The 25,694-nt window shown below is 41.7% G+C and overlaps 1 protein-coding gene across 1 annotated transcript in view; it reads right to left on the bottom strand.

Moving 5' to 3' along the window:
- Positions 1 to 6,322, bottom strand: part of EXPH5 (exophilin 5) — a gene marked incomplete at both ends in the record, with an annotated part of 34,372 nt that extends 28,050 nt beyond the window's left edge. The window contains 1 exon segment of the mRNA XM_080613752.1: positions 6,204 to 6,322. Within this exon segment, the coding sequence (XP_080469878.1) occupies positions 6,204 to 6,322 (119 nt within the window).
- Positions 6,323 to 25,694: the final 19,372 nt, after the last annotated feature.

Below are 25,694 nucleotides of genomic sequence, written 5' to 3'. Positions count from 1 at the left end.
GACTGACCTTTTGTAACACTGAAATGGGTTTGCCATGAAAAGACAAGACCAACGAGCTGGCAGCAATGCCAGTTCAGACCTTGCTCTGAAGACTTAAAACGGGAGTTACACCGCAGACTTTGGTTTAGTTAACTTGAATGCACAGGGCTAAAACCAATATAGAAAATGGCACGTGAAGCCCCAGTTCTTAACTCCAGGCCCCACCACAAAATAGGATTATTAAAGACTAATGATGAGGAAAAAACTTGATATTCAACTTAACCAATTGCCTTTGGTTACAGTACACCCATTGGAACAAGTGGAGTCCCAAAGTGGGATCATTTATGACAGTAATCATTTACCAAAACGACTAAAGTTTTTAAAATCACAATCTTCCCTGACATTTTTTCACTTCTATTTACATTTCTTTAGCATACTAGTGCTTCAGGGCTTCAAGGACCTGTTTTCATAAGTGTTTACAAACCACTAAACATGCCCTGGCACAGTATCAGCAGTAAATAATATCACCTCCACAAACAAGAGCACTTGTGCCATGAAACATCCTGGGTGGAGTATGTCATATGAAAGAATTTCTTTATTAGTGCTTTGTTCAGGGAGGGAGCTCTGTTGGAACAATGATATACACAAGCAGTGCTGTCCTGGTATCCTGCTTGCTCTCCTCACTCCTGCAGCTTATGGGTATTTTGGAGTTGATTCTAAGAAGTTTTTGTCATTATAAGAAGTTGGGCCCCAATCTAGATCTCTACACCCAACACCCAATAAGTTATTCCTAGTCTCCAGGAGGCTTCCAGAGGGTCAACAGGACCACTTCAGCAAATAAACCAAAATAAAGGCTGCAATGTCAGACCCCCAAACCGTAAGCAAGGCAAAATCATTGAAGCATCAAGAGGGCACTGACTATGTCTGCACCTCTGCAACAAATGCCTTCCAAGGCTATAAGTATGGAAAAAGGCAAAAAAATACATTCCTCAGGCAGTGTTTAATTCCCAGCTTCTACTGCCAGACCCATGATGGTAAATGTCAGTCAAGAGAATACAACAAGGAATTAATTGCAACAATAGACTCAGTAAACGATCTGCCATAAGGCTGTAAGAACAGTAATGTTCCTGTAACAAATAACTGCGTCAAAATGATTTGTTGTAGAGGCTGTCTAAAAGAAAGTAAGGAGGGGATTCATCTTTCCCACAAGAATCGTATGCTGTTAATGGGTCACGAGGAGAGGAGCAGTGAGTGGTGCTGACTGTACCTTCCAATTAATTTCTTTTGCTTTTCATCTTTAAATTTGAGGATGAATTAAAACAAACCTCTCCTTTGCTGCCATCAGTTCTCACAGTCATAAGTCTGTCATAGAGCATAGATACTACACAAATAATAATAATACTAAAAAAGCATAAATCAACCTGGAAATAAGCAAAACAAATTAAAGCAAAGGAATGAGTGCTCTTCTCTCCCAAAAACTCCATTTCCCTTTCCTCTTTTTTTCAATTCCTATTCAAAGACAGTGACTGATGCCTAAGATGTGTTTTAGAGTTGGTTGTTTTTTGTCACATTCTTCCTACTGAATAAATTAAAAAATCCTTACACAATACAGGCATAGTTACTTCTCAAAACATGATCTAGCAGGTAAAGGGCTATTCAGGGAGGCAGGTCCATTTCCCTGTTCACTGGCTCAGTCTCTCAGTTACTTCCAGTGTCTCATTTGAAAGTGAAGAAAACAGTATGTCCTCAAGGATTAATAAACTAAAATCACACAAGGCTATTTTATATAGTCGTAATAGGAGCATTATATAAAATAGACAAATCTCCTAAATAAAAGTTAATAATTAAAGAATTCAGAGCTCTTCTGACCTTTTAGATTCCATATTTATCCACAGCTCTTCTGCTGTACCTGCCAACTGTTCATCCTTTGGACAACCTGCAAATGCACCAGCTGCCTGTTCCCATACCACAACACCCTACCTGCTGCCTCTTTGAAGTGGCTGGCTTCATGTCTCCTGGCTTCTCTCCTCTCAGCTGCTTTCTCTGCCCTCGTGCTGTTTCAGTGGTGGAGGTACATCTCTGCACCCAGTGCTCAGACAGACTGAGGCATCGGGGCCCCAGAGCTGACTGGAAAGACACCTGCTTGGGCACTGTCCGCCTTTCCACACTGCAGAGGGAGGAGCTGCCTCGGACAGAAAAGGCAGCAGCTCCACCTCTGTCTCTTCATGCCCTATTGCTGCTGAACCTGCCTAAGGGACTGCCAGTCCCTCTGCTACCTGCAAGGCTCTGAAGTGCTGTTCTGCAGAGATGGGAAGCAGCCAGACTCCCTTGTCACCTTTCTCCATTGGTTTCTTGGGGAAAGGACAGAAAAGAGAAGCACCTACAGGTTTGTTAAGCCTTTGGGACCTGGGGCTCTGCATGCAAATATCAGCTGTCAATTCTTTTTTCACTTCTGTCCCTGGCAGCTACAGAACAAAGCTTGAGCACATGAGCTGGGTGCACCCTGAAGTCTTGAAACCAGAAATCAACGAAGTGTTTTTATATCATTATTTTCAGGCCCATTTCATTACATATGGGAAGTTGACCTGTGGTATTAATAACTGTGCCTACAGCAAGTATTCACTGTGTCCTTATGGAAACTGAATTGTTCAGGAGCCATCTGAACATGACACTACCCTCTGAACATGGATTCCTCTCTATCTCCTCCTGGGCATCTAACTTCCCGGTCAATTCCTCCTGGGCGATTGAAATATTTGGAAGAAGGAACCTTCTTCCACAAGCATCTACAAAATCATCAGTTTCATTAGCCAGGCTTACTAAAATAGCGTTTTGTGACTTGAGTTGGATTTCTGTCTTAACATTGCTATTATTATGGAACAATGCACATATATTGATCTACAGACTGTATTCCATTTTTAATCCCACACTAATGCTTATGATAAATGAAGTTTTCTCCAAGTTGATATTATGAATGAGGCTGGGTTTAATGAACAAGAAAAAATACTGAAGCTGGGTGTTATCCAAGTCCAAAACTAACATGTATTTTTTTTTTAAATGATTAACTATGCGATTAATAAGTTTCTAAATTATTTTTCAGTGTATATGGCAGTGAACACTCATGTGAGTTATACCAAAGTTGACTGTTGCTGCCCCTCTGAATCTGTTTCATGGGAGGAGTAGTCGGGCACGACTGGTTTGCGGCTGCTCTCCAAAGCTACTGCTGAGGCGAGCCACGAGAGGGTACTGGTAAGGAGAAAACAAGAGGACGAACGCGGTCCTGGGAACCAGCAGCCCGGGGCGCATCAGGAGCTCCGCGCCCTGTCAGTACCATGAGCAAATGAAGGTCCAACAGCCACACATTTCTGCTCCACACAAAGGCTATGGGAAGAAAGAGAAAGGGAGATGGAGAAAGGTTGTATAAAGCAACTGGTCTTTTCCCAGAGAAGGCCCCCAGAATGCATTGAATTTCACGAAGGTGTGGGCTGGCTGACTGAAGAGAGATGCAGTGGTTCTATCAGGTTTCCAGTGTAGCTAAGCATAATAAAAGAATAAAATATATTTGTCTGGAAACAATTACTGTTACAATTCACTTAAGGAGGTCAGTATTTCATGCTGTGCTGCAATACTTTTATGTTTATGTGAAAATCTGCTCCCCTGAACCATGGCTGTCATTTGTTGAACACGATAAGCCATGCAGGATGTCAGGCTTCATCTTTTGATCTTATTTGTGATTTTGTCTTTCAAAATTAACTGGTGTTAACATTTCTTTATGTAACAAATTAAGCTTGTAAAAAGAGAAAAGCCTGCTCCTGGTTTGTTTTTTTGATTCTAGAGTTGTATGTGGGAATGGATTTCAATTTTTCATTGATCTTTTGAGAGATCTGCAGACAGGTATGTGCTTGCTCGTATGACATCAAACAGCACACATAAGATCAGTTTAGTCATCAGCACCTGGCTTGTGGTCTGCCAGCAAATGCTTCATTCCCTGTCAATCCAGCCTAGATTGGTCTATACAGGGACATGATATATTGTAAATTAAGATGGTCACTGAACAAACCTGACCAGTGAGCCCACTCGTTATTACTGACTTGCTCCCTGGCCCTGCCCAGATCCAACTAGCTCTTTCCAAAACCATGCTCAAGAGCAGTTTGAGGGACAACTCACTTCAGTGACTTCATGCAAAAAAAGTAGTACTAATGAGACTCCTCTTTCCATTCCACAGCATCTCCTATATGCCTCATTTGATTGGTGGCATGAATCAAATAGCTTCAAAACCACCCTTGGAAAGCATCCCAGGAGTAGGCTGCCACAGTGCTTTTATTCTAAAACTTCTGAACTGAAAATAAAATGTGTACAAAGTTAATGATCAAAATAATAGTAATAAGTGACATAGAGCCAAGGGGCAGGCACATGGGATCAAGAGGAGCAAATGCAATTTGGGTTAGAGTCTCTGAAGCTCACTGTGGTCATATAGGAACTGCAGGACTTGGGCCTCCAGGGTGATCACTGTTGTTATTACTCAGATTATAGTAGCACAGGGCTAATGCACACAGCCTGGAAGCCGTCTGCTCCTGATGAGAGTCCCCTGGCCTGAAGAGCTTACAGTCTAAATAAGACCAGGTAGACAAGTGGAGTGAGAAAGAAAGCATTTTTATTAGACCCAAGAGATATTAAGAAACTTGCCTAAGGACACACATACAAAACCTTTGACAGAAACAGGGTTTAACCTAGATTTCACTATGGCGCCTTGATTCATGGACATTTCACCTATCTTCTGCTCAACTTCTAAATGCCTCTTCAACTGAGATATAAACTCCATCTCAGTAAAGCATCACCAGAAACGTCCTATTATACCATGTTTATTTTGACTGCTTTTGCACAAGGAGAGACCACTTTTATTTAGAAAGTCCCAAGTTCACAGACAGAGAAACACATAGACAGAGAAACAAATACAAATTTGGGAGGAGGTGAAAGCCTCAAGTTCAAGAACAGGCAATTGTTTCACAAGCCTCTCCACGGCACTAGAAGCCTCACTGCATTTGCTCCAGCTTTAGTCTCTCCCAGGGTTTTAAATTTGCAGCTATCCAGTCATGTAATTCTTGATATCCAGCAAAATATTCCTCTTTTGGGGGGTCATAATGGGAAATTAACAAAAGAAAGAAAGCTGATGCCAAATTATGGATGCAAGAAATTGTCAAACTTAACTCAGTCCAGGTTCACATGCTGCAGAAAGCTAAGACAAGTTTTGGATGAAAGTCCGTGTTGACACCTAATGTTTAACCATGCCCATCATAAAAGCCACTTGAGTGAAATAAAAAATACACAATACAGAAATCCACTTGACAGAAAAGTTACTCATTAACATTCCTTCTACATCTCACACGAAAGCATTGCTTCTGAATCTGAGAGGACACTAGCTCTTACTTGCAGACTGCCCACAAGGTTCCTCAAGTCTCATTTACAGGAAGAAATTATATCCTGTAATAACAAACGGCTCATTTTCCAGCATAATTTTTATTGCATCCTCGACCTTTGCTTTCACTAGCAACACAAAGAGTTTCGGTGACTGCACACAGAGGAGATACAAGCTAGAAACAAGGTCAAGGATGTTCTATTTCTCCATATGGGTCATATAAGGTGCTGTGACTTGCATACCTGAATGACGAGGGAATTCAGTTAAGTCGCTTGAAAGGGTCTTGGGAACTACTTTTCAGCCAGGTGAGTGCCTGGCTCGGTTTCCAAATGCTGCCAGAATGGGCTCTGGGCTCTGTCCGAGGGCTGCAGAGCTGCCACGTTCCCCCAACGTCCCGCAAAACTTCCCTGCCACCTCTGCCTCTCTCCCGGTACCAGCATTTAGCCTAACCCTCTGCCAGCCACACGGGGAAAGGCAGGAGTGGCCTTTCCCCTCCACATCCTCCTCGGGGAAGGAGAGGAACAGCGGGGAGCAGCAGCCGTGACTCAGAGCCGCCTCTGTCACAACACGCGTTTCACAAACGTCCCGATGCTGCGGATTCCCCTGCAGGACCCAGCAGCCTCCGGCAGAGAACCCGGCCCTCCTGCCCGCGCTGCCCCCGCGACAGCGCGCCCTGCATCGCGGGGGCTCACGCCCGCCCGCTCGGCGACCCCTCTCCCGCTCCTCTCAGCGGGTCCCCCCCTCCGGCTGGGGCCGTGCGCTCGCCGCTCCCCGCCGCAACCCCGACGGCCGCGGGTGTTCAGGCTGGTACCTGACTCTGTCTTTCTCAGCCCGCCGGAGCTCCGAGTCCCTCTGCAGCACCCCAAAGATCGCGCGGGCTTCCTCCTCGTTTAGAAAGCTGAGATCTGGCCCCTGAGGCGCTGCGGTCATGGCTTTGCTTATTTCCGGGCGGGCGGGAGGAGGCGGGCGGGCAGCGCTGACCGCCTGGGAGCCTGGACCGACACGAGCATGGCCGAGCCCCACGGAGGACCTCGCAGGCCGGCACCGGCGGGACGCGCTTCACTCCAGACGCCGGGAGCCAGAGCCGTGGCGGCCCCGGCGCGCGTCGGTCAACACCCCGCGGAGCGGCAGCAGGCGCGGGCGCGGCCGGCGGGGCGGGCCGGGAGCAGCCACCGCCCGGTGCCCGCCCCCTCGGCCGGGGCTTGGGTGAGGTGTTCGCGCTGCGCGCCTGGGGCGGGGTTCGCCTTGGAGCTGCCAGGCGGAGCACACGCCCGCCCGGAGGCCGCTGCGGGAGGGAGCGGAGGCCGCCCGGAGCCCGCCGCGGCTCTGCCCGCCCGCGCCGGCGGGGCTCGTCCGCGGCACCGAAGCTCGGCCCCGCCGCTCAGCCCGAGCGCCCTCCTCCCCCCCGGCGGGTACCGCAGCGTCCTGCCGCGGCAGGGGGACGTGCCGATAGTCCTGCGGAGTGGAGGCGAGGTGATAATTTTTCCACGCGGGAAGAACGGGGCAGTGCGTTATCTTTGCTATCCTTCAAGGTTTCCCCTTAAAGAAGAAATAGTAGAGAACGGAAGTCCTTGATTTGGGTGCTATAACCACAGTTCGGAAGTAATTTCATCCTCATTTCATTCTAGCGGCTCTAAGGCAGCTCAGCTCTGTGCTGCACCAACATGTGTCTCTCTAAAATAGGTGTCTGTTGAGTATGCTGTATTGGTTGTATAGGCAGTAAAGTGACCTTTGAAAGTTTTCTGCCAAAGAAGGGCTTTATTCAGGACCGAGCTGCAGATGGAGGAAGAAAATAAACCACAATTTTTGTTTTGGAAAAGTGACTTAGTGTAAATGTGATGTGCAGTGAAAGCAGGGCTGAGCTGCACACAGCCACGGTCCAGCCCCGCAGCAGGCTGATGTGGGGCCCAGGAAGGATGCTGCCCCACTAGGCAGTTGTGTGGTGGAAGTGGAAATAAAGACCTTACTTAGAACCCAGCCGGAATAACGGGTTGCAGGAAGTTCCTTGGTTTGGTGTAGCTTCTGGCCCAAAGAGGAACTTGCCTGATTCTTGGTGACCAAACAATAAAAACAAGGCTGTGAGACAACTGATGAAACTGTAATGAAAGCTGTGAAGAACAATGATGTTTAGAAGATGTCAAGAGGAGGTGTCTCCCACAAAGACACAGTGAATTTTTAATACAGTATAGGAGATGCTTCTGGGTAAAGTCTAAGCATGTTATTTCTAAAGCTGCAAGATCCACAGCCATCACTGGTGTATCCAGAGGTTAAAGAACTTCTCTTTAAAAAGAAGCACCCTGTGTTCCCCCTTCCTTTGCCCTGAGCATTGTGGTAGGACTGTTTTACCAGCAGAAGCTGAGGTATGGAGGTCTCCACAAGACTCTGCCAGGCAGTGGATGAGACATTGCTCTCCCTTTCTGCTCGGCATCTGCAGGTTATGGGAAGCTTCTGCATCATGCTGGATCTGCTCCCAGAACTGAGAAAGAATGTGATAACATTTTTTTCCTGTACAACCATTGCAGTGAACCTCATCAATGCCCACCTTTGCCTTAAAAACAAGTTTTCTCTTATTGGTGATGCTGTGGTTTCTTAACTTTTTGTGCGAACATCTAAGTTGGGTTGGATGGGGTTCTGAGCAACCTGATGTAGCTAAAGCTGTCCCTTCTCATTGCAGGAGCCTTTCCAACCTTTCCAACCCAAACTTTTCTATGATAGAAAATGCATATATACATACAGAATACATAGGAAGGATGTGCATGTTCTCACAAGTTTGCAAAGGAATTTATGTACTACAGGCTTTACAAAGAAAGTGTGACATTCCTCCAGAAATATTTTTATCTATAAATTTATTTATCCTGCATGTAAGAGAAGAATGGAATTGTATTTCTAAGTTTTTGTCATCCTTTTTCTTTGTTTCTAGCGATCTGATTAGTTGGTGCCTTTTTCATCACCAAAATGTATATTAGAATATTTTCAGTGCAGAGGGGAGCAGGGACAAGATGTTCATCATTTAATAAATGAGTAATGTAGAGTCTTTCAGATAATACCAAAGAAATAAGGTTTTCATTCTGTACCAAGCGATGGAATTATTCAGAAGATTGACACGTAGGTACTCTAGCGGCTTTAAAGAGATGCTGCCAGACATCATGATGGTTGTTATTTCAATGGCTTTAATCCAGAATATTTAGGGATATGGGCATAGCCATCTTGTATGGTAAGAGGACCTCCATTTTACACAGCGTCTTTGATATGTCATATCAGCGTTACAAAACGTGTGTTGGATCATGACTAGAAACAGCTGCTATCTATGGAACCTTCTACCAGGAGTTTGTTTTGTGAAAGATAACCAGTTCTCTGTCTCTTCGTTACTCCACCCCACTGTAAAGTTTATGCCTTTTTCATATATGGATCATGATGGCAAGGAAACACTGCCTCTATTCTAGTATTTAGAATCTTGAGCATCTTATGTGCTATAATTTCTGTTGCATAAGCCTAAGACAGGATACATGCTCTGATTTTTTTCCCATGTTTTTTAGCTAACAGCTGTTCCAGGAAGATACAGAAGTGTTTTCTTGTAAATAAGTAGCATTTATTCTATTTAGCAACCTGAAACAGAGGGCCATATGCTCCTAGCATATGAGAGGCTGCAGACATGAGACATCTATTAGTAATGTTAATTGCCAATGCCACTGAAGGAGGATGCTGACACACATACATTAATTATAGGGCAACTTCTTCAAAAACTGCATTTCACAAATACTGCTGTACTAATGGGTGGTGTTAACTCCACTTACTCTCAGTGGAGGATTTCAAAGTGTAGGACTCCAGAAAGCCAAAGGCGCTGTTTCTAAAAGTTGATCTGTAGCTCGGGAATTGAGGGGAATGTGCAGCAGGGTTGGCTCAATCTTGTAACAATTGGCCTTAGGGCTTGTATCAGCCTTGAGGCTTGAAAGAACTGTAAGGTCTTGTCTGTTCCTGTTGAACTAATTACTGTGTAAGTTGTCACACAGATTAGTGAAGACTAGTTTAATTAACTCCCTGCATTAAGTGAAAAAGGCTTCACGACAAGGCAAAGAATAAATATGAAGCATCTTTCATTTAAAATATATTAAATCTGTTTATTGTGTTTGAAATGAATATTTCTAACACTAACCTATGTCAAAAATAGTTTGATCATACTACTGGTAAGAAAAAAAGCAGTGCCCCTCCCTCTTTTTAACAAGCCTGTCACTTATATCTCAGTTTGCTCTAATAGTCATTATTGATTTATGTGTATTAAATTATCAACTAGAGGTCCAACTGAGTTTCAGGGACACAGTGTCTTGCCGTGCAGGGTTCCCACTGCCACAGGTTAGCATTTCCACTGAGCAGCGAGTGTCCTCCAGGATCTTTCACCTTTGAAGTGGGGCCTTCAGCTCCCACTTCAAAGGAGCTTTGGACTTTCATTTAGGCTTTTTAACTGTGAAGTGATACACTTTGAAGATTGCTATGGACGTCAGCATCCAAATGCTGTTCATATTATTATAGCAGTTTGTGTGCCACGCAGCCTTTTCTGAGGCAAGGAGGAAGCCAGGACTGGGCTGAGCAGGTTGCAGAGCGTGGGCCACTGCTGTCCACCCTGAAACCACCTCAGGTGGTAGGCCTGCTCCCGCAGGGAAAGACTATCTTCAAGGTACACCACATTCACAAGTCACATCTTGCAGCCTGCGTGGCCGCAGACTGCTCCTTTTCACAATTTCCTCAAGCACTTCCTCTCAGTGAGTGTTTCATTCACCAGCTTTTCTTTTCTACCCAATCCCTTGAGTGTGGGCTGCTCCATTCCCACTCTTTTAGACTCTGCCCTACCAGTATGGCAGATTTCCCCACAAGTACTGCTTGCTGCTGCTTCTATGTCTCATCCTAACCCCCATACGTTGTCTGTACAAACTCCTCATTTCTTTTCCAGTAGAGGGTTGTTTCTGCTGAAATAGACTTGTTGATCCCTTAGAATGACTAAAGGGCATCATAGCAAAGTATGATTTGTATTTTGCCTACCAGAAAAAAGGTTAGAGTGAGATCCTAAACGCATATTAACAATGCATGACAGCAAGCAAAAGTGACCATAAGAGAGATCTCTGAAATAGTGGCTGCAGTCTGACCCTTGCACATTGTGATGGTGCTCTCCATGTGTTTGGTGCTGCTTTGGACAATGACTCCATGACACTTCTTCCTTTTGCCTTTTGCTTATGACTGGCTGGCTGTCCTTCTTCCTTTCTTACTTTGAGTATTCAGGTAATCACTAATTTAATTTTGAATACCCATTGGGACTGCACTTTCTCCAGACTGGAGAGAAGATCATGAGCAGGATCCTTCACAGGGCAAGACAGGTTGGAATTTTACAGGGTTGCTGCAGAGGGCGGTGGCCTGGAGAGGCATAAGAAGAAGGTGGTTACCTGTACATCTCTGGAGTATAGGAGCACTGCTTGGAATGGGAGGATGAATGTGTTTTGCTGAAATGATGCAGGACTTCTGCTTTATTACAAGTCTGATATCTTGACTGTCAGAGCCATAGGTTGACTAGTACAGCATGTAACGTCTGTTCTCTTGGCAGAAACTATGTAACCTTCTCTTCCTCCTTAACTGACATATGCACATAAACATAATCACCAGAGGCCAATATCTGTGACACAGCTGAATTATGCATTTAATTTATTAAGGTTATATGCCAGTGCATGCAACTTATTAAGGCAGGCTTGAGTAAAGGTAAAAAGAAACAGGCATGACTAAACAATAAGGAAGAGATGTTATTAGAGGCACGAAAGCAACCTTAGAAACACTGAAGTCATATCCAAAGGAAGAAAACAAAAATCCATAAATCCTTACTGATAACATAGACAAATAAAATTAAGCAGACTAAAAAAAAAAACCCCAAAAAACCACTTCTGGGAGGAGCAACTTGCTAAAGAACTCTAAACAGCACTAAAGGTTCTTCAAACCTTCTTCAAACCCTTCAAAGCTCATCTGAGAGTCCGTAGGGCTGATCAGTGATTAGGTATAAAAGAAGTGCTACAGACAGCAGAAGACCTTTTCATCAGAGAAGAAATAGATGTTCACTGTGGAAGAAACTAGGAAAACCTGCATGCCAGAATACTTGTCCAGAAGAGGAGCTGCCTGAAACTGAAACGGCTGTGAAGAGATTGTGACAAATTGGCAACAGGAACATTAACAAATCACCAATACTGGAAGTTATTTCATCCAGTGGTTCTAAGAAGACTTATCACAGTCTGTAACTGCTCACTGTAAGGCCAGGTTGAACGGGGCTTTGAGCAACCCGGTCTAGTGGAAGGTGTCCCTGCCCATGGCAGGGGCGTTGGAACTGGATGAGCTTTAAGGTCCCTTCCAACCTAAACCATTCTATGACAGTTCTATGATGATTGATATCTGAGGGCTGGAGAGTGGCAAATAGATACCAGCTGTAAAACAGTTTATAGGGAGAATCAGGGAACTACAGGATTATGCATCAGGTCTCTGGGCAAATTTATGGAAACTATAATAAAGGGCAGAGTGAGTGGTTACCTGGGCTCATACAGGTTACCTTGGAAGAGTCAGTGTGGTGTCTAAAAGTGAAAGTCCTACTTTACAATTCTCTTTTTGAAGGATGTCAGCAAATATTAGAACAAAGACAGCCAAGTTGATCTGATCTGCTTAGACTTTTTTAGACTTTTGACAGTACCATCATCAATAAGTTCCAAGGAACCTTAGTAGTCATGAGATGAAATAAAAGGGCCCTTTGTGGGCAAATAACAGGTTACAAGTTAGGAAACAGAGAATAAGAGGACTCATTACTAATTACAGCTGTGAAAAGTCACCACTGGAGTTTCTCAGAGCTCTGTGCTGAAATCTGTATTGTTCATTACACTCTTAATTAGCTGGAAAAGAAGTGAGCAATGAGGTGAGAAAGTTTACTGGTGTGAAATGAAAGTTTGTGATATGAAGATATTCAGGATAGTAAAGATAAAGGCAGACTGTGAGAGACCACAAGAGGTCTTTGAAAGACAGAGTGAAATGTTTTTCCTCTGACTAGAAAAAAAAATCCTAACTTCATGTATAAGCTAGCTTTAACATGTAAGCAATGGACTCTGAGCTGACTATTACCATTTGGAAGCAAACATTTAATGATATGCCTAACTTGTGAAAACATCAGAAAAGCAACCCAAATATCAGAATTTATTAGGAAAGAAAAATAAATCTACGGTTTGCCTATAGGTTGTACATGAATATGGAATTCTGCATGGAATATAGATTAAATTACTAATTCATATACAATATGAACATAAACTATATATTCTGAATATATGTTCACATATACTCTCTATATAGGTGATGGAATTAGAATACAGAATTCTATATATTCTATATTTCTATATGGCATTGAAAGGGTGGAAGGGAATTGACTTTGGCTTTTCTTCAAAAACAAGAATGAAGGGCCATCAAATGGAGCTAATAGAAGCTGATTTAAGTGCAAACAAAAGGAGATGAACTTGTGCAACTCCTTGCCAAAGGATTTTATGGATGCAAAAGACCTCAAGTGGAGACTCTAGAAGTAATTAAAAGAGAGGTTCATTCAAGATTATTTAATAAAAAAAACACTTGGGAAAAACCCTGGTCTGAGAATAGATACATTTTGAGAGAGCTTCATGTACAAATAGATACATTTTAAGAGAGCTTCATGTACTCTTGCCCTGTTCTTGTTCTTTCGTATGCATTTGCTTATGGTCAGTCATGGCAACAGGATACTGAGCTAGATGGACACAGGGTCTGAACCAGTATGAGTATTTTGCGTATTCTAATGAGCATACCTGGAGACCATGTATGTGAAACCTGGGAAGACAGGCTCATGGTGGGGTACCACCATGTAGAAATGGGCTGTGAACTGGACTGCCTCTGCAGCCTGAGCTGGGCATTCTTTAAGAATAGCAATGCCTCAATCAATGTTAGAGGTTTGTCCCTAATATCTCACCTGCCACACAGGTAGATCCATAACTGCAGTTATGAATATGTGGTTTATGTGTCTGCAGAGGGCTTCTTGTCTTAGATAAGACATTCCTGAGGTTTTTTCTTCTTTTATTCCAGAGATGGACAGGATGAGTGGACTATAAGGTTGACGGACCATCAGGCTCAAAGAATTTTTGTTAGTAGCTGACAGTATAACTGGCAGCCAGTTAGGAGTGATATTTCTCCAAGTTTGATAAGGAACCTGGTACTGTTTAAGTTCTTCACCAATGATCAGAATGATGAGATGGCATGCATCCTCACTACATTAACAGGTGATGTTCAATGGTGAGGAGAAGATTGTGTGCTGAAGGGCAGAGCAGCTATTCAGACAGTTCTCAACAGACTACAGAAATAGCCTGACAGAAACATCTTCAAGTTCAGAAAGGCAAGAAAATAATAACCAGATTATCTGCGATAGTAGCTATCAGCAACAGTGATTGGTGTCCTTAGAATCTAATAATTTCCAGTGACGGGTGAAGAAGAAAGGTAGTAAATCTAGCAAAAAATATTACTTCATATTTAATTTAATTAGGAAAGTTAAAATAAATGAAACACAATAAAAAATCACGAGCTAAACTAAAGTTGCACATCAGAAAAACTTGATATCTTTAGTTAAATTGTTTGAGCCAAGAGATATCATGCTTTTTTTAAACCCTGAAGGAAGTACAGTTATTAATGCCCCTGAGAAAACTCTGGTTATATTTGCATGCTCTGTTTTGGAGGACAAGGTACAGCAACTATGATATAGCAAAATCAGAATGCCTCTGTGAATATACCAGGGCAAATTGCTATAAATTGTGGAGTGAGAATGCCTTCTGTTCCAGCTAAGAAGCAGATTGTCTAGAACTTAATTATATCATACATAATTCTGTGATCGTTTTTAGTGCTGAACTCCAAGCGTGCTTTTATTGCAGAAGGCTCACTGGAATTAGGAAAAATCCTTACTCTACTTGGTTTGCATAAATACCCCTAACAGTGGAAGCTGGAGGAGTAGCCCATTCACATTCTTCTTTTAAATATCAGTGGTATTGATGTTGATCAACTATGAATATAGGACACCAGAAGAACAAACTTAAAGAATATTATTGACTAAAAAATGTTTTACCCTTTTTTTAAAGCAAGCAAGTTCCACCTGGTAGATCAGGTAAAAGACACATTTGTGCTTCAGTTCTATGCACTAACTAATCCTCTTCTACATACACTGACAACAAGTTCAGCTGCTAGAGAAAGTATTCATTTTGTTAAATGTAAACACTAGTAGTGTAGACAGCTCCCTTTAAACGAGTGTGCCTAATTACCCTTTTCAATGAAGGAAACCAAATGCTTATAGTACACAATTTATCTCATTCTAAAGTAGACATCTAAAATAGGTCAGATGAATCATGCCTTGAAAGAGGCTCTTTCTGTCCATTGAATATAAAGGGAGCCTGGCATGACCAGCTCCGAATTGTACACTGTGTATGTCTAAAGTTAGGTGAGAGGAATCCCATCCCACCTGTTTGTACACTTAATAAAAGAAGAATACCAATACAGTATAAAAATGAACAAACTGTACTCAGGCTTTAAAACAAGTGTTGTAATCTTGAGCAATTCAGTTCCTAAATTTAGGGTTTGATTCCACTTCCATTGAAGTCAAAAGCTATATCTTTGAAGAGGAATTTAATGAGGCTTGTCAATTACTTTTGTTTACTCTCTCACATAGGATACTTAACTAAATTTATTGAGAAATGGATATCCAATGCTTAATGAGAAAGTGTAGGCTATAAATACAGGTTACACTTTGAAAAGGAATTTTTTGTAAATTAGGCTGGGTTTTTTCTTTCCATCTTTTAAATTAAAAATGTAAGCAGTATAAGGATTTATAATCCTTTCTGATAAATGTGTTTAATAATTCTAATTCAAGTAACACCAGAAACTACAGATGTTTTTCCTTCCACAGGATGATTAGCCCTTTAGTTAATATGTGTAATATATTAAGCAAAGTCCAGCAGGATGCTACCACTCTGTTTAAATGCTGACTCCAAAACTTGCTTTGCAGTGTCAGTTTTGTAGAGGTCCTCAGTGCCAGACCTCAGATAACAACAGGAATATTGTACTGCTTATAATACAGAGTTCCATGGAGTTGTAGTTGGAAAGTCTGATAAAATCTTTAAGGGCCTACTATAGATGATGAAAATGAACTGCTATCTAAATGAAACCACCGAAGATTTACTGTGCTGCCTGAGTGTAATCCAGTCCTGATCTCAATGTGGGCAATGGGCATGCATTTACATGACTATGACATGTAACATAGAAGACTCTGCTGGCACTAGTGGGAGAGATGAAGCCAAATTATTTGTGTTCTCTTTCCTCCTTGCTGAATTCATGCTAAATATCTAACTGGCTTCACAGTTTATATTTACAGAGGTCTTGAAGGAAGGGAGGGAGGGAATTCTGTCAAAGGAATGAGTTAGCATCTGAGTGAGATTTACAGACTTTACAGTCAGAGAAAACTCTAAACTTCTATTCTCTAATTCAGTTTATATTTCTGCCTGCAAATCTGCTTTGAAGTAACACAGGTTTGAGATTCTGAAGCCAGAACATTATCAGGAGCTGTGTGAGCAGCATGAGAGAGAAGGCTTTCTTTGGCTCTGTGCTGAGAACTGTGCTGCAGGTTCCCCAGCCAACCCCTTCTTGACAACCCTGGTGCAAGGGCAAAAGAGGTCAGCTTGGAAGGATTCTTTTAAACATATTAAAAACTAAACTAACAACTCTGTGTGTTAATAACAGGATTCAATTAAAAAAACTGGATCAGTATGGAAGTGGCTGAAGGCAAAGGACTCTCTTCAGTTCACCTGCTAGTAAAAGAAGATTTAACTAGATGGGGAAATATAAGCAGCTTTGAGAAGTTAGAAACAGTGATGCAAAATCAATGGGGTTACTTTTATTCTCCCTAACCCATTCATGTGGTATGAGATTTTTGCTAAGCAAGCAGTTCTCCTGCTGTGCCATTCCTAGCTTTTATCGACTCAAACATGCTGGCTGCTTTGATTACAGCACCAGATCCAGCCACTTATGAATAGTCAGTCTTTGTACATGTGTAAGGGAGAACTGTGTGCTCTGCAGAGCTCTTCAATGCCCATTACTGAAGATGATAGCATGTAATGCTAGTAGGGTAACTTCAGCACGTTTGGTGCTCTCCTCATAGGTAAATCTGTGCTTGACTTGCTCTAATTGTGTCAACCTGTATTTAAGAAAATCTGATGCAGGCTAACTGAAACTCTGTGTCCTAAAGGGATGCAGAATTTAGTTTTTCCTGTTCCAACTGAATTAACTACATTAGTAGTTTTCCTGTAAATTATCACTTCGTTAATGAACCTTGCAGACTTTGCATTTCATACTGAAAGATGCATCAAGTTTGTGTGCAGTAGAAGTGACAGTGCTATGCAATCCATTACATTTTTTTTTTTTTTTAATGAGGAATAATGAAAAACAGGGATATTGTGTCAATAATCCACAGAAAGGCGTGAAAAGCAGCATTTCTAATATATTGCTACATCTGCAGCATTTTCTGATACTTTTTGGTACTGTGACATGCTGAAGAATTGATATATGATATAATTTACCTGTAATACCATCCATGAATTCTTATACAGGTCTATTTAATCAGACAAGAGAATTACACACACATTTTAAATACAATAAAGATAGGATGAGTTTCACTTCCGTAACTACTAGCACAAAAATGCTAGTAAAAGCATTTTGATGGCACAAGTGCTGTCACAATAACTTAGTTTTAGCTTCTTATTTTATTTACCAGCTCACATGAATTACATAAAAGCTTATTGCTAAAGAACAAATGAAAAATACAGACCCAAGATGTCAAAGCCTAAGTAATGGCTGGGGCTTAAAGGCAAGGTGATTTGTCCAAGACGTGTAAGTTCAGCAAACAATTGTGTTCATTTGCTGGGCTGGATTTGATGGTGGAAAAGTTGCCACATGATCAGATGGTAACAGTCATTACCAAATCAGCAAAATTTCACAACAATGATTTTGTGCCACACGCGGCATGGATGTGCTATCTAGTATCACAAGCTAATTTGCAAAGACTTGCCAACCTTGAAAGTCCTTTGATACCAGTCCTATTGCATTACAGAGATCCTTATATAGTGCTGCTGGTATACCTGACAGCCTCTTTTTGAGATGAGTCACTGCCTCAGGAAATAGAAAATGGCAATAGATTGGCTGCCTTAATCTGGCAGTGACTACCTAAGTGTTTTAGCATGTGAAAAACAACATGTTGCATTACCTGGGTAACGATATTACTCAGCAACAGCAGTAGCTGTCAGCAGCAGTGGAAGTAGTTGTATGGCTCTCAGCTGAACAAATAACGTGGGGGGAATTAGGAGCTCCCTATCACCCTTAACTTCTCTCCCCTGTATGGGCAGCCTCTGCTGATGATAGCTGCTTTTCATATCATCTTAAAAGTCATGATGTTGTTAGCAGCTGGACATGCTGTCCTGGAGATGGGGTTGGGAAGAATTGTAACAAAAAAACAGGCTGTTTCTAAGGGGAAGCTGAATCCTGCTACCAAGAACAGCAAAATTTTTCCCTCTCTCCTTAATTTCCTTGGCAGAAGATGCTCAAAAAGGAGGCAGAAATAAATCTGTGCCTTTGCAATCAACCCTTGTCATGGATTGATTAGGTCAGAGTAGGAAAATTAGGTAACAATCTGAGCTGCTATGGAAAAAGTTAACTCCATCCCAGCCAGACCCCCACACATGGGATGATCATGTTCAGCTGCTGCTGCAGTGAAAGTCATCAAGAAAGAAGAGGAACACCTGGAGGAGCCTGAGTGTCTGGGGAAGTGTCTGGGGAAGGCATATCACTATGTAAACCTATAAATCGACTAAAAATGCATAACGTGTTAGAGATCTGATTGGTGCTTACCTGGAACAGAAGTATATTGTTGCAGGTCATGTTCTCTTCTTTTCTCAAGCAGAATAAATTATAATCGTACCTATATATATGTTTTGTCTGGATTCAAAATTCAAGCCATCAATCACTACTGATGGATCCAGTCTGTGTTCCACTTCTGGGTAAATGCATGGAAGAAGTCGGCAGGAGGAGCCCAGCCCAGGGGGTTGATGCAGAGGTGCTCGGGCCAGGACCAGGAGTGGCTCCACTGCAGGGGTGTAGTGAGGGGTGCGGCCGCAGGCAGGGCTCCAGAGGTGAGGTAGGCAGGAAGACATGAGGTCCAGGGTGGGGCGGGAGAGCAGCATGTGTGCTGGCAAAATGCCCGGGGCTTGGCTTGCTGCCCAGAAATGATAAACGAGGGAGCCAGGAGAGCACCTACCAAATGACCTTCTCACCTGCAATACCTAATTCTGGCTCCAGCGTGGGCTGTGGTGGTACCTTGCTGGTGCATGGGATTGTGGAAGCAACAGGAAGGGCCAAGGGTGAAACAAAATAGGCTCTGAGGAAGGCAAATGTGTGGAGAAATTGGGTAAAATTTGGGAAAATTATTACTGAGCTTAGAGTCTGAAGATAAACCAAAATATTATATTGGAACCTGCAGCATCCAGACCCAACAAACACCAGCATCGATGACCAGGAGGGAGGGTAGGAGAAACTGGTGAAAAGGATGGTGAAACAGCTGCGGAGAGTCTCTCTGATCACTTGCACAGAGAGGCACTGCCTAGTCTGACAAAACCTACTAGTGTGGAGTTGACTTAGCAACATATTTGGAGTAACTTTGAACTGGCAGAATACCTTTGACTAGGTCACTGATTTATATCATGAGTGTAAAGTATTATTGACCTAGTTGTTGGTGGCTGCAGATCCACTGTAGTGGATGATCAAACCAGAATGACTCCTAGAAATAGGGAGGGGGAAGGATGCTGCTGTGGTTGCATGAGAATCAGTCTGCGTGAGTGTATGAAAGCAACCAGGTTAGAAACAGCACTGGAGAGCACTAGTACTGGGGCCTGAAGGGAAATCCAAAAAGAGGAGTAAGTCTTATGTCACTGGCTTACAGCCTTCAAATCTTCTAGTGGATTTTTAATTCCTGTTACTTAATAACACATAATTCTCTATTATCACCGTCATAGAATTATATACTTCTCTCTCTTATATACAAAGGATGGTAAATAGAAAATTTGTGTATTTCACTACAGGAATAAAACAAATGGTAAAATCTGGTACTTATAGTTCTACATGGATCAGAAATTCTGAACTCAGACCTCTCTGGAAACAAAGTTAGGCTTCTGAACGTGGAAGTTATCCTCTCGCTGTTGTGTGTTGTTACTATAGATAGGGAACAGGACTTTGACTAGATGATTTGCACAACCAGAATGTGCAGAGAGAACAGATTTTTTTCTCCCAGTGAAAACGGTCCAACCAAACAGTCCTGAATACTGTCTAGCTGCTTGGGTTAAGGGTAAATGGAGTTTATATATACTGAGCCATTTGCAAACTCACTGAGTAACTGTTAAAAGGGGACCCACTTAACCCTACACTTAATAATTCATTAGTAACTTTATGAAATAAGGTCTTGCTCCAGTGCAAAACGACTACAAATTGGAGGCATTGTTAATAACAATACTAGTGCATTATGTTCACGTGGTGATAACATAGACTATTGTTCAAAGTACAAGGCAATGGAGCCACTGAGGGTTTTTCTTATCTTTGGCCTGTTCTCCAGTCCCCTGAATATTGCTGTTATTTTCCACCCACTTCTCGTAAGTTGTCTTCCTGATAGAAAGATAAAGCCTGCATTTCCAGTGCAACTTCATATGATATTTCTGTAATGCTGGATTTCTGGATGATTTTAATCTCTTAATTCAGTATTCTTGGAGTCAAATCGTTTGTGAGGTTTGGGGTTTTTTTTTTGTAATGTTTATGGGTACCTGTGGGAAGAGTTTGTTTCTCTGTCATGATTACATACAGAAGCCTTTGCAGAAGACTAATGACATCAATTAATCTCACTGAATGTGATATTAATGCAGGTATCCATTTAATCATTTGTGAATGATGTCAGTTCAACAGCTGTGCAGCTTCTATATAGCAATTGACTATCCTAGTATGTAGCTATGCTATGGATATTATAAGTAGTAATGAGACAAAAATCCACCGTGGTATCTTAGAAAACACACTGCAATGTTACTGCTTTAATTGGAAGCTCTGGGAAGACCAAAATGTCAAATTATTAAATAAAGGCATAAATACTTGTAAAAGTACTTAAACCAAACCCAGCATATGCCACTGGTTTTGAAGGATCTGCTCTCTAACAAAGCAAAAGTTGGTTTTGTTTACGTTGAAATTCAGGAGAACAGGGGAACTCGTATGTCACCAGTTCTCATCTCCTTACGTGTCTCAAAATCAGACCCTGAGTCAGAAGGAAGGTCTTCAAAGGCATGCAGATGTATATCATATAAACAAACACAGCTTCTATGTCTGTACTCTGCACTGAAAAACTGTTAATGTTGAAGTCTATATGAAAAACTACTTTAATATTGATGTCTCTGTAACTGTTGATAGGAAGCCAGGTACTGCAAGGATATATTTGCCCGAATTCTTCAGATAAATGCTTTGCACAGTAGAGATATGATCCGGTAGCTCGTAATAGGGTTAGCTTGTAATTCCTTTAAAAGGTACAATTAAATATGTCTGTCACAGGATTTACAAAGGCTTTTCTATCTTTCTAGAAAGAGCATGTTTTTCAACAGCATATCACTACACTTTTTAAAATTTGAACGGATTTGAATTGATAAAATGCTCATATCCTTCATGAATATATCTCCAAGGTCTTTACTTGGCAAACCACATTTTTCCAGTCCATATTGGCCAAGAGCTGACACCAAATCTGTTCATCACATACAAAGATTTTTGGGGGCATTAGAAAATTCAGCTACTTATTCCAGGGTGTAGCAGTTGCCTGGACTGCCTCACAATCTGTGAACAGCTTTTAAAAATCTCTCTGTAACACTAGTCTGTCTTTCCTGTTGCATTTTTTACCCATTGAACCCCTCCCTGGAGCCACAGTAATTAGATTCATTGCAGAAAGGCATCCACCAACAGGAAGTTTCTTGTTAATATTACTGCAAGGAAAGGGGTGGAGTGATTAGAATGAAGGTGCAAAATAGATGCTATCAAGAGTGAGGATCAAAGAGGTGATGAATGGGCGGTTTTGGTTGTTATTGCTTTTGAAAGGTAACTGAAGAGGAAAAAAGGCAAAACACAGGCAAGTTGTTGTTAATAAGTCAAAGCTATTGGTCTGGATTCTCAGCCTACCAAGTTCCCTTCAGCTGCACTGTTTAAAACAATTCCACACTATGGAAAAGAAATCTTAATTCTCTTCTGTGAGAACTTAAATAGCAACTCAAATGCCTTTTCCTTTTTTTCTAAATTTAAACTGGAATCTCTCACTGTATATCCTGGGTTTTCTTCTCTATTCTTTAGTTTCTTTTCAAGCATGTGTTTACAAAACAAGCAAGACCTTTTGTGTTATCTTTGCATCTCATTCAATAGCATAATGTGCCATATTATGCTGATATGTGTTATGCCAATTTTTATGGCACAACAAACAGTAAACACAGCTTTACAATAAAACACATAATGGTAGGAAGAACAGAACCCTTTTGTCACTTCAGATTTCAATTCATACTTGTTTTCCTTTGAACCTGTTGAGATTATCCTGAGCTATGCGAGATGAAAGGACACATTTTTGCCATGGTGTGCTTCTATGAACACTCAGTGTGATTAGATGTGCTTCTATGAACACTCAGTTTTATTCATCCCTAAAATGAGCTACCTTCTTTTCACATCTTGCATTCCAAGTGAAACCTAAGCTTCATGGACATCTACAGCAAAACTCCATCGGGGACTGGATTTTGAGCGTTAGCAGTATTTGAGTTGCTGTGTTTGAAAGGAAGCAAGTGTTCTGGGTCTTCTAAGAGAAGCTAAGGTACTCAGAGTGTTCTTTGCTTTATCTATCCTTTCTGTGCAGTGAAAGTGTTACTGTTTCCCTGATGGCACAAGGCTCTTGAGGGATAGGATGGTATGGAAAACCCAAACTGACAGATACAGACTGACGTGAATGATGCATCTAGTTTTCTTCTGTGCAAGATGAGGAAAGCCAGAGCATAGCATATTCTCTTTGGACTTTACTGAATGATAGAGCAGTATAAATTCTTCTCAGACCGTTTACAGTCTGGGGGTAGAAAGCTGAGTACTGTTATTATACATAAATATACCATACACATATACAGCATAATGGCATATACCAACAGTACTAGGGCTTTTTTTGCCCTTACTTTTAGTTGTTCCTATTTGTGCCTCATGGGTTAATTTCTAGCTAGATAGACAGTGAATGCCTAAATAAGAATCTTATAATAGAAACAGTTTCTTCATAACAACCAGATTTTATGGATTGTAAAAAACAACACGAAGCCCGCCATTGGTACATATAAAATTGAAACAACTTTTCCTCATGTATATTACTTCACCTTTATTTCCATTGAATCTTCATTACTATTGTATTACCTAGCCAGATATTCTACAGTCTTCACAGGAAACTGTTTGCTGCCCTCGATAACATGCTGTTGGGAACAGCAAGGCTGCTCTGCAAGAAAAAGTGAGCCAAGTGTACAGTGCCAGTGAGGCAGGCAGAGACAGTGCCCTCCTCACAGGTAAGGCATGATCTGACAGTGCCTGAGCAGGGCGAGGAGAGCAGGTCCACTGCTGGTCATCTAGCTCAGCCACATGCCACTGATAGCCAAACATACAAGTCTGTGCTGGTCTACTGTCCAAGGTGAAAGTCAGGGCATCAACTCTGCATCAGGGTCCATGTCCAGATCAGTGCAATGCACAGCTAGGCACAGCGGTACTCACAACGTAGCTCAGATAAAGACCAGCACTAAGGCTTTGCCTCCTCACTCCTAAATCCATTTTCAGATCACTTCTGAGTGTGTCGAAAATCATGGGCCAGAAAAGACCCTACAGATTGCCAGTGGTGCTTTCCCTTTACTTTTCAAAACATTTGTTTGTGCAACAGGAGTTTACAAATACAGTTTAAATATTGTTCAGGCAGATTTGATTTTATCCTTTGTGAGCAAATAGGAGATTGCCAAGTAACATATGCATAGATGAGTGCTGACAGTTGCATGGTTACCCATGTCCCCCTGGAATCCATGAACCTAGGCTCTGTGGTAGAAAGTTTATGCTGCCAAACTGTATTGAGCAGCAGAGCCTGTTAGCTTAGACTGAGCAGCTGGGGCTGTTAAGCTCCTGAATTTGGCAGGAACCAATCTTCTGTAGAACTGTATAGAGTACATAAGAGTACCTCTTATGGGTTTTTCTGCTTTTGTTTTTATGAGTTGTTAAACCTGTATAATTTAGATCTGAAATAGAGATGCTAATTTCATTAAATACTGAACATTTTGTGAACCGGATCTGAAAAATAGTCACTGAAAGATTTGTTTAGTCTTTATCTTCACCCTTGAATCAACCACATCTGCTGAAACAACCTGTTTCCTGAGTGTTATTGTTGATCCTAAATTGATTTAAGAGATTGCTAAATGAAGTGAAACTGGAGCACTAATCTGCTAGGAGGCTCAGTGAAACTTTTTAGGTCCATGTTTTCACATGCCTTTTATTGAGTCTTTATATTTGGTGAACATTAAACTCTTTGGGGATGGATGTGGGACAGTCAGTTCCAGCACTTAAATGTCATGTCCAAATGTCATGCTCCCATTATAGTAAGTGGAGATCTAGTCAATACAGCTAATGGACTCTAGAGGGGGGTTCAGACGACTCTTTCAAAGTGTGCCAAATGGCTCTACAGTTTCCAGCGGGATTAAACTAGGGTAGGTACCTTAGGGTGTAGAAGCATTTTCACCAAGCCTGGCAAATAGGCATGTGGGAGATCTGTGCCCTCCTGGAGAAGCAGCTGTAACTCAGGCAGGATGCCTTACAGCATCTCAGATGGCAACAGAACAACTGAACCAAGCCACTCCATTTAGATGCCTATATGTATGTATCTACAGTTTGGAACAGAATGCCACCCTGGGATTTGATTGTTAAGAAATGTTTAATAATTACGCTGGTTTGTCTAACAAAAGCACTCAGAATCTCCCATAAAAACATTATTTTTCTTAATAGTGTTTCTGGTTTTGCTTTTTCCTGTGTTCTTACAACCAGCAGTAGTACAGAAATATTATTACTAGATTCAGAAATCCAACTAAGCACATGGCTGTACTCCACCTTTGGTGAACTGATCTTCAGCAGGGAACTGCACACTAATCTGCACAGCTTCATCAACATACTGCTCCCCTGAAAGAAAATCTTGTACCCTTTCCTTGCATTAGTGAGTGTGTGGACGAGGGGATTTAGCGTGGCAGCTTTTCTGTCTCCATTTTTCAGAACAATGAGATCTCTCTGGTTTTTGGAGGTCACGTGTTTTGGAGCACTCATGCTATGGTGACAGTATTTTTTCACCTGAGTCTTGACAACACCTTCTACTTGAGAAATCTAATACAGCTGAAATAAGAAAACATAAGGATAAATTTATTTTTTATGTGACTTGCAGTTACAGATGGGATGAATATGGTTTGACAACTTTACAGTTCATGCAGCTGTTATCCATATGGGCCCACGCTGGATTCCTACCAGAGCACAAGTATGGAGATTGTGAGTAGGAAAGGTGAAAAGGTGTAGATATGAGCATGGGTCTGGTCTTACCTCTGTCAGCGTAAACAAGTACTACCAAGGTATCTTCCATTTCCTTTTGCCTTCTCACATTTCCTTTCTGTGACTGATTTCCAGCCCATGTCTCTTCCCTAAAATTGGTCTCAAGATCCATTACTATCAAATATAGGTCTAATTAGTATAAACATTTAAACCAAATTTAATCTCTACAGCCAGAAATATGAAGATACATAGAGCAGACTGAGTGGATTACACCTCACAGCCACACAAACAGGTGTTATTATGTCATAAATATGAGAGAAATGTGCACCACAGAGTTGGGCAATACACCTAGTGAATAAACAACAGAATCAAATAATAAACTGTGACTCTTTCTCCAAATGCAAGAATAATCAAGCATATAAACCCAAGGATAATAAGGGATAAGTACCTGCTGCATAAAGGTGCAGTACCTTTTTTTACATATCTGACAAATTAAATACTATGCTAATGGTATTTCCAGCTAAGGCTGGGAAAACAATACATTAACTGTCTCCTGAAATAACTCTGAGATACATAGAGCCCAAGAACTGTGCTAAATGCA

This window comes from Psittacula echo (assembly GCF_963264785.1).
Source record: "Psittacula echo genome assembly, chromosome: 3".
Taxonomy (NCBI): domain Eukaryota; kingdom Metazoa; phylum Chordata; class Aves; order Psittaciformes; family Psittacidae; genus Psittacula; species Psittacula echo.
This window is presented reverse-complemented; position numbering and strand designations above follow the sequence as displayed.